Source organism: Branchiostoma lanceolatum, chromosome 1, assembly GCF_035083965.1.
Source record: "Branchiostoma lanceolatum isolate klBraLanc5 chromosome 1, klBraLanc5.hap2, whole genome shotgun sequence".
NCBI lineage: Eukaryota > Metazoa > Chordata > Leptocardii > Amphioxiformes > Branchiostomatidae > Branchiostoma > Branchiostoma lanceolatum.
The window spans coordinates 37,827,040-37,839,587 of NC_089722.1; the positions used below are offsets into that span (position 1 = coordinate 37,827,040).

Consider the following 12,548-nt stretch of genomic DNA (forward strand, 5'->3'; position numbering starts at 1 on the left):
TGGAACGTTGGCAATTTTACTTGGTAGTTGGCTAGATACCAAAGGAAAAGTCTTTCAGAAGATAACTCGGTTCAAGTTGAATATGATTTGTGTAAACACATCTGTTAACATGGTGTCATAAAAAGGTATGTATAACTGTTGAGTGTCTACGATTGCCGGGTAATAAAACGAAACAAAACGCCTACGCAGGGGGATAAAAATGGATTCATATCTGGATTCGAACAGACAGAAAGAGATAAATCAAGCCCAATATAAACATAACAAGACGAAGTGACGATCTATGATTCTCATAAAACATTGCAATACTGCAACGGTGCCAAAAATCACTGTCTATCAAAATTCAGACAAATCCATCCAAAGAATTTCAAATTGCAGCTGCAAGCACACAGAGCCAAGCAAAAATTAAACAGTCAGAGGTCACTGACCTCCATCACGTAATGATACTGTAAATGCAGAAATGTTCGCGGTGGTTTTATGTTTGCGGCTTTCTTAAACTTAAAACCACCGCGAACATGTTGTCCAATATTGTAGTTGTGTGTGAATATAGCGCTGTCGCAAACTTAAAACCGCCGCAAACACTCCATTTTCGCCTTAGCGCGAAATAAAAACCACGCGAACTTAAACATATTTACAGTAACCTTTAGAAAGACAACAAGTACTGTCAGGTTGGTACTTTTATCATTGTCACGTCATCACCCAAACGTACATCCCTGAAAATTCGTAATAATTCATCGCGATTTACAGCCATAGAAGAATATAAGTAGGCCGGGTGAATCATCCAGAATTAATTCGATCATCTTTAGTGTTGACAATAAACTTTATGACAAATGGCATTCCCGTGCGGCGGTAAATGCGCATCATCTATATACCGTCAAAATTGCCGGCGCGTTTACGATCGCGACCGTTACGGCGTGAAATGCGCAGCACTTTGCAAAGGGAAGACAATGTAGTAAGGGCGAGGAAATTGTGCGATTGGCGCTGACAGTGCGGATGGTGGTTAGGGTATAATAAAACCATACGCAGACAGCTCTCTCCATAAAACTGCGACTTTAAGTGTGATTGTATACCGGGTGTCATCTGTTTCGTTTATGGCTTCTTTGTGTAAAGAAGTGAAAACTCGTTCTTCACGTATGACTAAGTGGCTGAAAGCTTTCTCTTTGTTCTTAATAGCAGGTCTTGTACACATTCGTCATATTGTTTCGCGTCCCAAAGCGCCAGACGATTCGTTTTCCTTTTGTTTGGGTACCACTTTTGTACAATTACGTTCAAGATGGCGATGGTTTTCGAAAGGCTTCGCAAATAGCGCCATTCCTATTTGCTCAGTCCATTTTATTCAAATTACATGTTGTGAATGAAACATAGTATCACTCGTCAATATTAAGAAATATGGTATCTCTTCAGTTAGAATGGCGCGTTTGAAGAAGCACTATCTAAGGTCATACGTTGGTGAAAATATATTTCATCTCTCTCTCTATCTCTCTCTCTCTCTCTATATATATATATACATATATATGTATGTATATATATAATATATATATATGATTATATATTTCTTTGACTCTTTTCTGCTTTTAGACGATAGATAACATTTACCTTTTTATCTTTCGACAGAGACAAGGAGATATATATATTATATATACATATATATGTATGTTTATATATATAATATATATATATATATGATTATATCTTTCTTTGACTCTCTTCAGCTTTTAGACGATAGATAACATTTACCTTTTTATCTTTCGACAGAGAGAAGGAGGGAGAGAAAGAAGGTGAGAGAAAGATTTTGCCTCGATGAATTGTTCAAACACGATAATGATAGTTAAGTTCATTAAACTGGACGTGCAAAGCGCCGGGAAATAACACAAATATAAGGTCTAATTGAAAATAGTTGTACAGTTGTATTCAGGATCCCGATCCGAAGACTTGAAGTATACTTGGCCGCGCCATCAAACTCCTTAAGACACGGTTTATACCTAGCTCCTCACAGACGCATCTCAAGCACAAGAAGGTGTTATAACTATAAGCAGAGTGGTTGTAAAATCGCCTCGGGTGAGAAGTCGAACAGTTTCTCTCCTATCTTTAACAATGCATTAGTACCTGTTTCCACAGCCGAGGCTGTTAGGCCGTCATTTTGATGACTGTGCGCCGTTATTTCTTTATTTTTATGAAGACTTGGAAACGACTTCTCCTCAGATAATGGGCCTGGCGCGGAGCTTCGCACGAGCCAGGTTTTGATTGGTCTTTTAAGGGCCTCTGACGTTTATCGTTCGGCCGCGTTCAAAGCGAAGGAAAGATACTCGCGGAAAACGAAGCTGCCATTACTGGGAAGAGACGCTAAAGGGGGTCATTTAACGGCTGTTTTTATTTCCGGGTGCAATTTGGCGCGGGCGCGGAGCCGTTAGGCCGGCCCTAAGAGCGGCGGAATGGACTGCGGGTAGTTTTGGTATGGTAATGACCACGAACACTTCGCGCTGCCGCTTACACAGACCTAAATTCACCCGACCGCCTCTGATGGCCATTTGATCATGAACCGCAGTTTCTGATCATGAAGAAATAAGCCCCCGTGCGATTTCACCAATATGCTCTACTACCCTCCCACAATGGCGCTATCAATCTTATCTGCGTCAAAAAGTTACAAGCTAAAGCCTTCATCTTATCCGTGCCTCGATCAATACATGTGATTGCATGAAAGAAAGGTTTCCCCCCTTTTATTGTGGCCTATTCCTCACAGGGCGCCCGAGTTGGAATGATTGACGTTTCCGCAGCACGATATCCCGAGTTGAAAGTTGTAACCTCCCAGCGATACAGTGATATAAAACACAACACGCCAGGAACAGCGAGACTGCATGCCCCGCGCATAAAGTATGCACACATCGATTTCTTCTGGCGTAAATCAAAAAACGTTTGGGAAAGAGTCAGCCCATTACGATCCTCTGCAACTTACCTGGTTGCCATAAAAATCGTCATTACAGAAAAAAATTTAAACCATTTAGATACCATCATTTGTAAAAAAACTGTGCAAATGACATCTCATTGGTAAGAAATTGTGATTACATGCGAATAAAGGAGGCATCATTAAACCAGATGAAGATAGGAATCCAAAATAAAATGTGCATGATCTTGAAAAATGACAAATAAGGAAAGAATCCCGTTTTAGACAATATTATTTGTTACAAAGACAGAATATACGCGAAGGAAGAGGTCATCATTAAAAACAAATAAATATACTACTTATTAAGAAAAAGATATTGAGCAGAATCTAGAGTCGAATTGAGATGTACAAATATAAACCTATGTGTAGAGGTGGTTGTTTAAGGTCCTTAGGAATGAGTTTCGCTCCTTTAAGTCAGCCCCTGCTGTGATGAGAGCTCGTCTAATGTGTCAATGCAGAAGCAGCCCGGCTTTAGCTTCCCATCAAAGAGCTTACGGGTCAGGGGAGATGGCGGGATTTCACTATCGAGCTTTAATGAAGATGTATGAGGGCCCAGATGTTATGGCTCCCAGCTCCCCTCAGCGCAGCCGTGGTGCCGGCTCCTGATGTATATCTTCGGAAAGTAAATTTCGCACCGCCGTTACATGAGATGAGAAAACATTAACGTTGTTGATACGGCGGTGATCGCTGTAAATCTAGAACAATCGCTTTTCCCATTGTGCGAGCGAAGTGTGCGGTGAAATTGAGTTAAACGTCTTCAGGTGCGCTCATTGTGACGGTTTTCCGCCAATTTGGTATTCCCCGGGGGGTCCCGGCTTTCGTGCGATATTGTAATTCAATGCGACGTTATGGTCCAAAAACGCTTTCGCTCACCCAATTAGCAAGGTGTGCTTACGGACTCCAAATTGTCACCCCGGCATTAAATAATCAAGTCGATACACGGAAAGAGCATTCACGCCCTTCTGGCTCCCCCGATGCGGCTGCTTTTGGACGTTGAGACAGTTAACTCCTTGCCGCCGATGTTTGACGGAGTGGAAAGACTTGAGACGACTTAAAACACGCCGGAGGGGCAAGAGAAGATGGGGTGGCTGCTTCTGAAGTGTGTGGGTTTTCTGGTCGCGGTGCCAATATTAGCAGAGTCGCAGGAGAAGGGGGACGGCCTGCCAACGTGTAGCATCGCCTGCCAGACGAGAGCGGATACGTCCGAGGCAGTGGCGCTCCCGATCATAGGCGAGCCCGGCAAGCCTGGAGCCAGAGGCGAACGCGGCCTTACGGGAAGACCCGGACCGAGGGGTCCGAAAGGATCGTCTGGCCCCCCAGGTCCCCCCGGGCCTCCAGGCCCTCCCGGCCCGAAGGGAGAGAAGGGTGGCTTCGGTAAACCGCCGACAACAGGCATGGACTGCTGCTTGTATTCTGATAACCCGCTGGGAAGTAAGTCGGCGGACGCGCTGTCCTGGCTGCCGGCCGGGACGCAGGAGGACATGTGGGCCGGGTTCTCCGTCGCCGTCACGACAGACGTCTTCGCCACGGAAGACACGTCCGTCATCTTCGACCACGTCTTCTCCAACGTCGGCGACGGCTACAACAAGCGCACGGGCAAGTTCACCTGCAAGCTGGGCGGCTGGTACTTCTTCACCTTCCACGTTCTGAAGCCGCGGTACCGGGACGGCATGTGGGCGGACCTGATGCTCAACGGAGTCCCGCAGACCTCCGCCATCGCCTTCGACGACAGTCACAGCGACACGGGCAGCAACTCGCTGGTACTCAGCTTAAAGCAGGGCGACAAGGTGTGGATCAGACTGCGCAAAGATCACACCCTGTACGGCAGCCAGGACAAGTTTAGCACCTTCTCCGGCTTTCTCCTCTACAGAACCTACTGAGACCAAGACACTCCCCAAACCACATTAAGAACAAGCAAAACAGTGACAAGATTCAACAAGACACAAGCTTCCCGTGGCATCTTCGGTTGGATTTACCTCTAGCAGACGTCAACGTCAAGTCGTCTGCGTGTACAGATTAGGTGGCTTCGGAAAGAAGGAGTCTTTTGAGGAAGATAAGAAACATTTTCGTCGCACTTGACCTCTAGGAAAGATCGCGGCTGACTGTTCGACCGACACTATGCAAGCCCCGATGGTTGCCGACCCTCGCGTAATGCGGACAAAGGTGTGTCGATCGAGATATGTTTCAGTCGCGCCTTGAAGAAGTTAATAGTTCTTATGACTGATGTGCGGTACGTTTCTCTTACCACCAGAAGATTATGTTCTTAAAGACGTCTTCTGAAGATATATGTCTTAAGACAGAACAGCTGACATTACTCACATCGACCATTGTTCCTTTTTTCATTAAGGCGTAAGCAGGTAAAGTTAGCGTAGCGTCTCATTTTAGTGAAGATATATTTCATGTGTTAAACGTTCTGTGCATGTATAGTATATTTTCCATCAAATAGTACGTATTAAAGCGTGGGTTGAGTGGCATTTTCACGAACGGCACGATTGAGAGATGCCGAAAACGGTCACGGATGTGGGAAAATCCAGTAGGTAAAGGAGACTTCTAATGGAAGCGGACATGCATGAAAGGCCACGGAGGAAATACACAAAATTGAAGTGACCCTGACTATTAGAGTTACCCATCCCGAACGTTACACGTGGCGTTTGATGTGCCGTTAGGGTAAAGCCTGCCAGGCTGTATGATACGGCTCCTGTTTCTATATTACCGCGGACAGGCGGTAGGGTAGGCTTGTTGCTGTACAATAAATGGCGTGGTTTGACTCTAACACCAGGCCATCACGTATGTGTTCTTCTATACTACGTCAGGCGTGAGTGCATTATACAGGTTGTTTCAAATGATTGACTTATCTTAAGGTTTTGCGTGCCGCAATGTGCATCCTTTCTTGAAAATCGTACCACTGTAAAAGGGTAAATTTTGCGGGGGCTTGATTTCGCGGGAGGGAGAAAATGAAGTGTTCGCGGTGGGTTTAAGTTCACGGTGAAGAGGTCAACGCGAAAACCGCCAAAATTTCTCATTTTACAGTAACCTGTCAGTTTAGATGCTACGCGCTGCCCCCCTCCCACCGTGTCTATTGTTCTTTTGAGAATGGAGCGCGTGTCAGACTTGATTAAGCGGTAGGGAGAAAATTAAGTGTTCGCGGTGGTTTTACGTTAATGGTGAAGAGGTCAACGCGAAATTAAAACCGCCAACATTTCTCATTCTACAGTAAACTGTCAGTTTAGATGTTCTGCGCCGCCCCCCTCCCCCCGTGTCTATTGTTCTTTTAAGAATGGAGCGCGTGTCAGGGCGCACAAAGTTTGATTTCGCGGAGGGAGAAATTAAGTATTCGCGGTAGTTTTAAATTCACGGTCAACGCGTAAAATGCCAACATTTCTCATCCTACAGTAAACTGTCAGTTTAGATGTTCTGCGCCGCCCCCCTCCCCCCGTTTCTATTGTTCTTTTAAGAATGGAGCGCGTGTCAGGGCGCACAGACGCGGAATGAGAGCGGTAATGGCCTTTCAATCAGCTGTAATTGCCCGACCACTTCCTCTTAATTTTCCACGTTTGATCCCGAAAGGCGCGGGGGAGAGAGGAGGAAAAGAGGTCCACTGACAGCCGGCGTGCCCGGCACAGCTCAAGCGAGGTAATTGGAGATAGTCCCAACGCAAACACCGTACGTGGGTGAAATGTGCGATGCCATGGGTGTTCTATCCCAGTTAAAGGAAACCCATGCAATATTAGGGCCAGGGAATTGTTAATTTTGAAAGTCTATTTATCAAGTCGATTCCATACATGATTAGTTCAAACAACATTATCACAATGTATAGCGACGTCCATGATGCAAAAATACGCCGTGAGAACTCACTGAAAATCGTCGCCGGGGTTTTTGTAGGCTCGCGAAACTAAGGGGATCATCATGCGGCACGTTTTTGCACGGTTTTAAAATTCTATGTATGAAGTTACTACGCAAATGTGCTAAACAGTGTTAGTAGATGCCATTACCATAAAGATTTAATCATTACTTTATTTTCATTTTTTGGGCACTAATATTGCTTTGGTTGCCTTTAAGTCGCTGTATCGAGACACGAATACAGGTACAGGTAAAAAAGTACTTTAATTTGCAAAATGAATTTAACTTCTACATATATCACTTGATATAAAACGAACAGTACATTTGGAAGATGTATACTTGACTCCTAGATATTGTTAAATGGGTATTGTCAAAAATACAAAAGTGGTAGAAAACTTGATTAAAAAAGGAAAAAAAAACATCCTAGATAGAAGATGGATTTTTTTTTAATATCCAAGATAAAGATCATGAGTAGGAGTATTGATGCAATGCCATTTTACACAATATAGAAGCAAAAAAGAATAAGAAAAATAGAAGATGACTTTTTTGCCCTTTGAAATTTCTGTATTTACTTGTATATCTATAACGATTTGCTTTTTTTTTCTTTTGTCTCATTGAATCTTATTTGGTTATGTATGCATTTTATAATCAATGGTAATTCATCAAACGAATAATCTCGGTTTAGGAGAAAATCCACCAGAACCTTGTAGGTTTCTGGTCTCCCTGTATGTTCTCTCTCCCTGCTGTTACTAGTTTCTAATTTGTTTCTTTTTACGTACAATTAGATAATTAACAACAAAACTGGATATATCAAGTATCTTGTCTGGTCCTTTCTAGTGCCGCCAATCACTGTGATTGACAGGTCCGCAAATAATAGTTATTCACGTCCAGGTTTCTTGAACAAACATGAAACAAGTTGTTCACCTCCTGAAACACTAAACTCAACCCCATTGGGTCTTGCTGAAGACCTGTCTGGGATACGTGGCGTCATGTTGGTGTAATGGATAGGGTTTTTGGCCTATAGAACCTAGAGGTCCTGGGTTCGAAGCCCCTGACACGCCCCAGATGTTGTGCCCTTGGAAAAGGCATTTTTTACATGACTTCCCTCACTTCATTCAGGTGAAAATGTATACCGAGTAAGGGCCGTCCCTCGAATAGGACATTAAATTGTGTTTGAGAAGAGCCATATCTCAATCTTATAAAAGTACCCACCACACTTATTGAAATGATGGTGTAAGTGGATCAAATATAAACAGCTTGTAATCTTCAGTACAAACCTGGTGTGTTATGCCATGATGCGCGGTTGACCGGGTATGCAATACAAACAAATACAACGTCAGTATCCAAAACGGGACTAATCTGCTCGGGACATGTTCGAGATACACGCTGACTTTCCCAACTGATACACCGCGTCTGGGACATATAGAGACCTGTTTGGAATGCAACAACGGATCTAGGTTCAAACAACGGCGGAGACTTAATCAAAATAGATGCCGCCCGCAGCGCTCAGGTACCCCGTACGCTGTAGCAATTACAAGCGCTCTACACAGGCTTATGGGGTAGAAGAGCTGTCGTAATAACCCTCCGTTAGCTCTGTGATAACTGTAATAAAGCGAAAATGGGGGAAAGAGGCACCTCGGGTTTTTGAAAGGAAGAATTCAAATTCCTTCGCAAATGATTATAGATGGTCTGATGACATACTGAAGCACATTAGTTGGTGGTTATTGTGTATTTATGCTAATGGTGAATTGTGTGGATTATCAACAAATGTCATGCAATATATAGTCTACGTAAACAAGTGCTGAATACGCTTTGTACCCTGGCTAGATTGGCATTTTGACTTTCCATTGTTTCCATTTGTTGTCAGTCAAAAGGCGTTAGTAGTAGTATGGTTATATAATACTATACAGTCAGCCAGTCTAGGAAGACTAGGGAATTTTACGTAGCTGCGCATAGAGAATGCAGTTCAACATAGAAAAACATGTCAAAATATCAAAAAACAAACTAATTCATATATAATACCCACTGCCAAATGTGACGCTTTTATTTTGCGATTTCGTGTGCCGGTGTGGGCGCAACGGTTAGAGCGTTGGACTAATAGGTCCCTGGTTCGATGCTCACCAGGCCCCGACGTTGTGCCCTTTGGAAAAACACTTTACACGACCATCCCTGGCGGTGGAGTGACACCCACCGAGCCTCTTCGGCTAATCTGTCTAAAAGTGAGCCAAAAAACACACTACGGATTTTGTTGCCGATGTGTTAGCATCTAGCACACTTACCACCAATAATCGCACGAATTATTAATTTAGAAAAATATTGTAAAGTAGAGCGTCCTTCGTAGTTTATAACTCAACATTCATAATAAAAATGTTACCCTTTAGAATTGAATTCTGTGGCTTATTTCAGTCATATCATGTCGACAAGTTAAGTATTCGTAATGCAAAAGTTCCTGAAAGTTTTTGTAAGATAAAAAAAAAAGTGGAGCCGCAGTGACTTGTAACCTTTACGATAGAGCAGACTCCCAGGTTTGAGTATTAACCGCTGCCAGGAAATTATATCGACCTTTCCCGCTATCCCGATGCTCTTCAGAGAAAAATGGCGAAGTTGACTTTTTTCCGATAGCGGCAAATCCACCCCCAAGGTGCCACGAATGCTCCGTCGCAGAATGGGCTGCTAGCTCTTATCCACAGCTTCCGTCGTGATATTCATTCGGTGGGGGGAAGGTTTAGGAAACGGTGGGGGAAAGAAAGCTGCTCTTACCGAGGACGAGGGCATGGGGCCCCCCGAGATTCCCCTGTGGGAGTTTTGTGCTAAGTAGATTAAGCCCTCCCCGCGGTGCGTTAGACGTCGATAAGGGGAGACGCGGAAGCCACCGCGGTCACAGCTGGCACCACGCGTCCCAAATATCGTTTGCAGCGCGTCAACATTAAACTGTACGTGCAGAAATGTTCGCGGTGGTTTTGTGTTCGCAGTTTTCGCTTCGACGCGAACTTAAAGGCACCCAGAGCATTTAATAAGACTTGGAACTAAAAAAAAAAAAATTCTATTCATTCCTTAGTTTCAATAACACTATACCGGCACATATCGACATTCAAAGAGCAAAGATGTAATGTCGTTGTGTAGTGGGTAGCTGATAGAATATCCAAGTGCTAATAAAATTGATCCTGACCGTCCATCACATTTAGCGGCTGGACCAATGAGAGATGTTTTTATTATTAAATTTCTGCGTTTTGACGAAGATTTCCGTGTAGCTTATTTTTCTGCCGCTTTTGGTATGAACTTATCACGCCAATGTGGTAAACAGTGACAGTATATGTCAATTTCATAAAGATTACAGCAGCTAGAATATTTCCAGATTTTAAGCCTCATAAAATATTCTGGGTGCTTTTAAGACCATCGCGCCAATGTTTTGCCCTCCTACCCCTTGTCTACCATTGTCTCAAACACGAACACTCCATTTTCTCCCTAACGCGAATTTAAAACCACACGAACTTAAACGCATTTACAGTATAACATCTCAGTCTAGAACTTTCTCTTCTCTCAATGACAGCTGCCGACTTTTAACAACTCTTCCCGGAATTCGTTTACTGATCGTTTGAACATCCGCGCTAAGAGAATTGTTAATAACCGAGTGTAGTAGATGTTTAAAAAATTCTAAGAAAAAAGGGCGACCCGAAACTTTGTGAGTTTCCCAATTGTAATTTTCTAAAAGTAATATTCAGGAACTGATATCCGAGTATATAACCCAAATTTTTTTTTAAAAAATGGCATATTAAACAATTGTAAAGTAAAAAGCTTAAGTAATATTGAAACTAGACGCTGGGTGTAACGGCTTCATTGTACAAGCTAGTAGATAAGTACGAGTAGAAATTCAAAATGAATTAGTAATCTAGCAAACTGATTATCAATCAACATTGCACGGTCTAAGAATTTCGAAGCAGATATATCTTTTAAAAGTTGTAAACAAAAAAAAGGCCAGCGGAAGTTCAAACGACTCCAGTTGTTGCAAAATTAACAGAGGAAAATGCACATGCATAGTTTTAAAGGTATCGGGTTGTAAAAGTTTAGAGCAGACATAAAGAATAGTAAAGAAAAGGCCTTGAGTGGTGAAGAACCTAGTGGCAATTAAACAAAATCTTCTCGATCTTTATCCTGATGGTTCGCCGTGGCCCTGAGAGAATGCCGAATACCTGTGTAAACGAAAGGGGTTGTAAAGTCCGGGGCAAAGATATAGAACAAAATTGTAAAAAAAAACAGTGGGACTCATCAAACGACTTCAGTAACGTAAAAACTGGTCGAAATCAAAATGCTTTCCCCTGAGAATATTACTGTGAAAGCCGAGTGTGTAAACGGATGGCCATATAACTATTAACCCTCAAACACCCGATGTAATCCAATGTAACTTTCATGATTTAAAACAGATATTTTATGCAGATTTGATGACGTCATCGGTCAAAATCCAAGATGGCGGATAGAATCACATAAAATTACGTCATAATGACGTCATAACACGTCATATTGACACAACATTTGTTATAGTAATAGTAATTCACATGCGCATCATCCTCTAAAATTTAGTGGTCATACATTAAGTAGTTTAGGAGTTACAGAGGGCAGGTCTAAGAAACAGAACATTACTTTTGCTGGGGTCAAAAATGACCCCAGTGCAATCACTCCAGATTTCCTCTATAATGTCAACAGTATTGTGCCAATCTCCCTAGAAAATCAGGAGAGGTTAGAATAGATGTCTACCGACAAAGTCACGGAAGGATTTTTTCCCGATTTAACATGTTCAAATGGCACATCAAAATCCACGCCTAGGGTAAAAAATGACCCCATTTAGGTGTTTGAGGGTAAAAGTAAGGAACATTATCCAGAAAAAATAGCTATCCGGAATTAAACGGCTTCATTATTGTAGAGAATGGTGGAAAACGACTCTCCAAGCAGAGGTTGTAGGAGAAGTTGTGAACTACTTATCATATTCCCTGCTTTTTGTCAAACGGATTCAGCAATGCAGAAACATGTGTAAATCAACAAACCTTCTAACTTTGAAATAATTCTCCTTATCCTTTATCCTACCACTGAGAAAATCGCTATCAAAGGCGAGGGTGTACGCATAACGGCTATCAAAGATATAAAGAAATATTGTGAAAAAGGACCTATATAACAAACCTCTCTGCCTTGAAACCGATATGTATGTATAGATATTGGAGTTGGTGGAATCAAATAGCTTTAGTAATGCAGAAACTGTTTCAAAGTAATAAACCTGCCTTAAATCTTCATACTTATCATTTGAGAGAATTTCTACTGAGAGAATTTCAACCGAGAGAATTGCTATTAAAGCCGAGTGCAAAAACGTTACGGCTATTAAAGTTCGGAGAATGCATGAAAAAAATATTGTAAAAAAAAAGAGCTGGCGGGAATCAAATGGCTTCAGTAATGTAAAATCTGGTGGTAATTTTTCGCCTAAGCAGCGGACCGCGGAGGTTTATGAGGACTGATCACCAAGAGGTGATGAGGTCGGGATTCGGAGCAATCTGGGCTTCTGACAGCCGATAATGAAGTTAAATAGAGCCGGGGGATGCCCGGATTCCGGGTAATGGCGCAAATCATAAATCTACACCGTGCTTGTAAAGCCCCGCTTCCACGAATCAAGAATTCCTTATCTCGGCAGCTATCTTGTAAACATGTGCGGTATTAAAGGTGCCGAGGGAATTCCACTTTGACTGTATCTTACTGCACGTAAGTGTTTTAACGAGCGGAGGTGATG

The 12,548-nt window shown here is 42.7% G+C and overlaps 1 protein-coding gene across 1 annotated transcript; it reads left to right on the forward strand.

Annotated features, from left to right (window-relative positions):
- The first annotated feature begins 3,582 nt into the window (after positions 1-3,582).
- Positions 3,583-5,711, forward strand: LOC136421768 (complement C1q-like protein 4). The gene has a single exon (XM_066409321.1). The coding sequence runs from the start codon at positions 4,018-4,020 to the stop codon at positions 4,816-4,818; it is 801 nt and encodes a 266-aa protein (XP_066265418.1). The 5' UTR covers positions 3,583-4,017; the 3' UTR covers positions 4,819-5,711.
- The last annotated feature ends 6,837 nt before the right edge of the window (positions 5,712-12,548 follow it).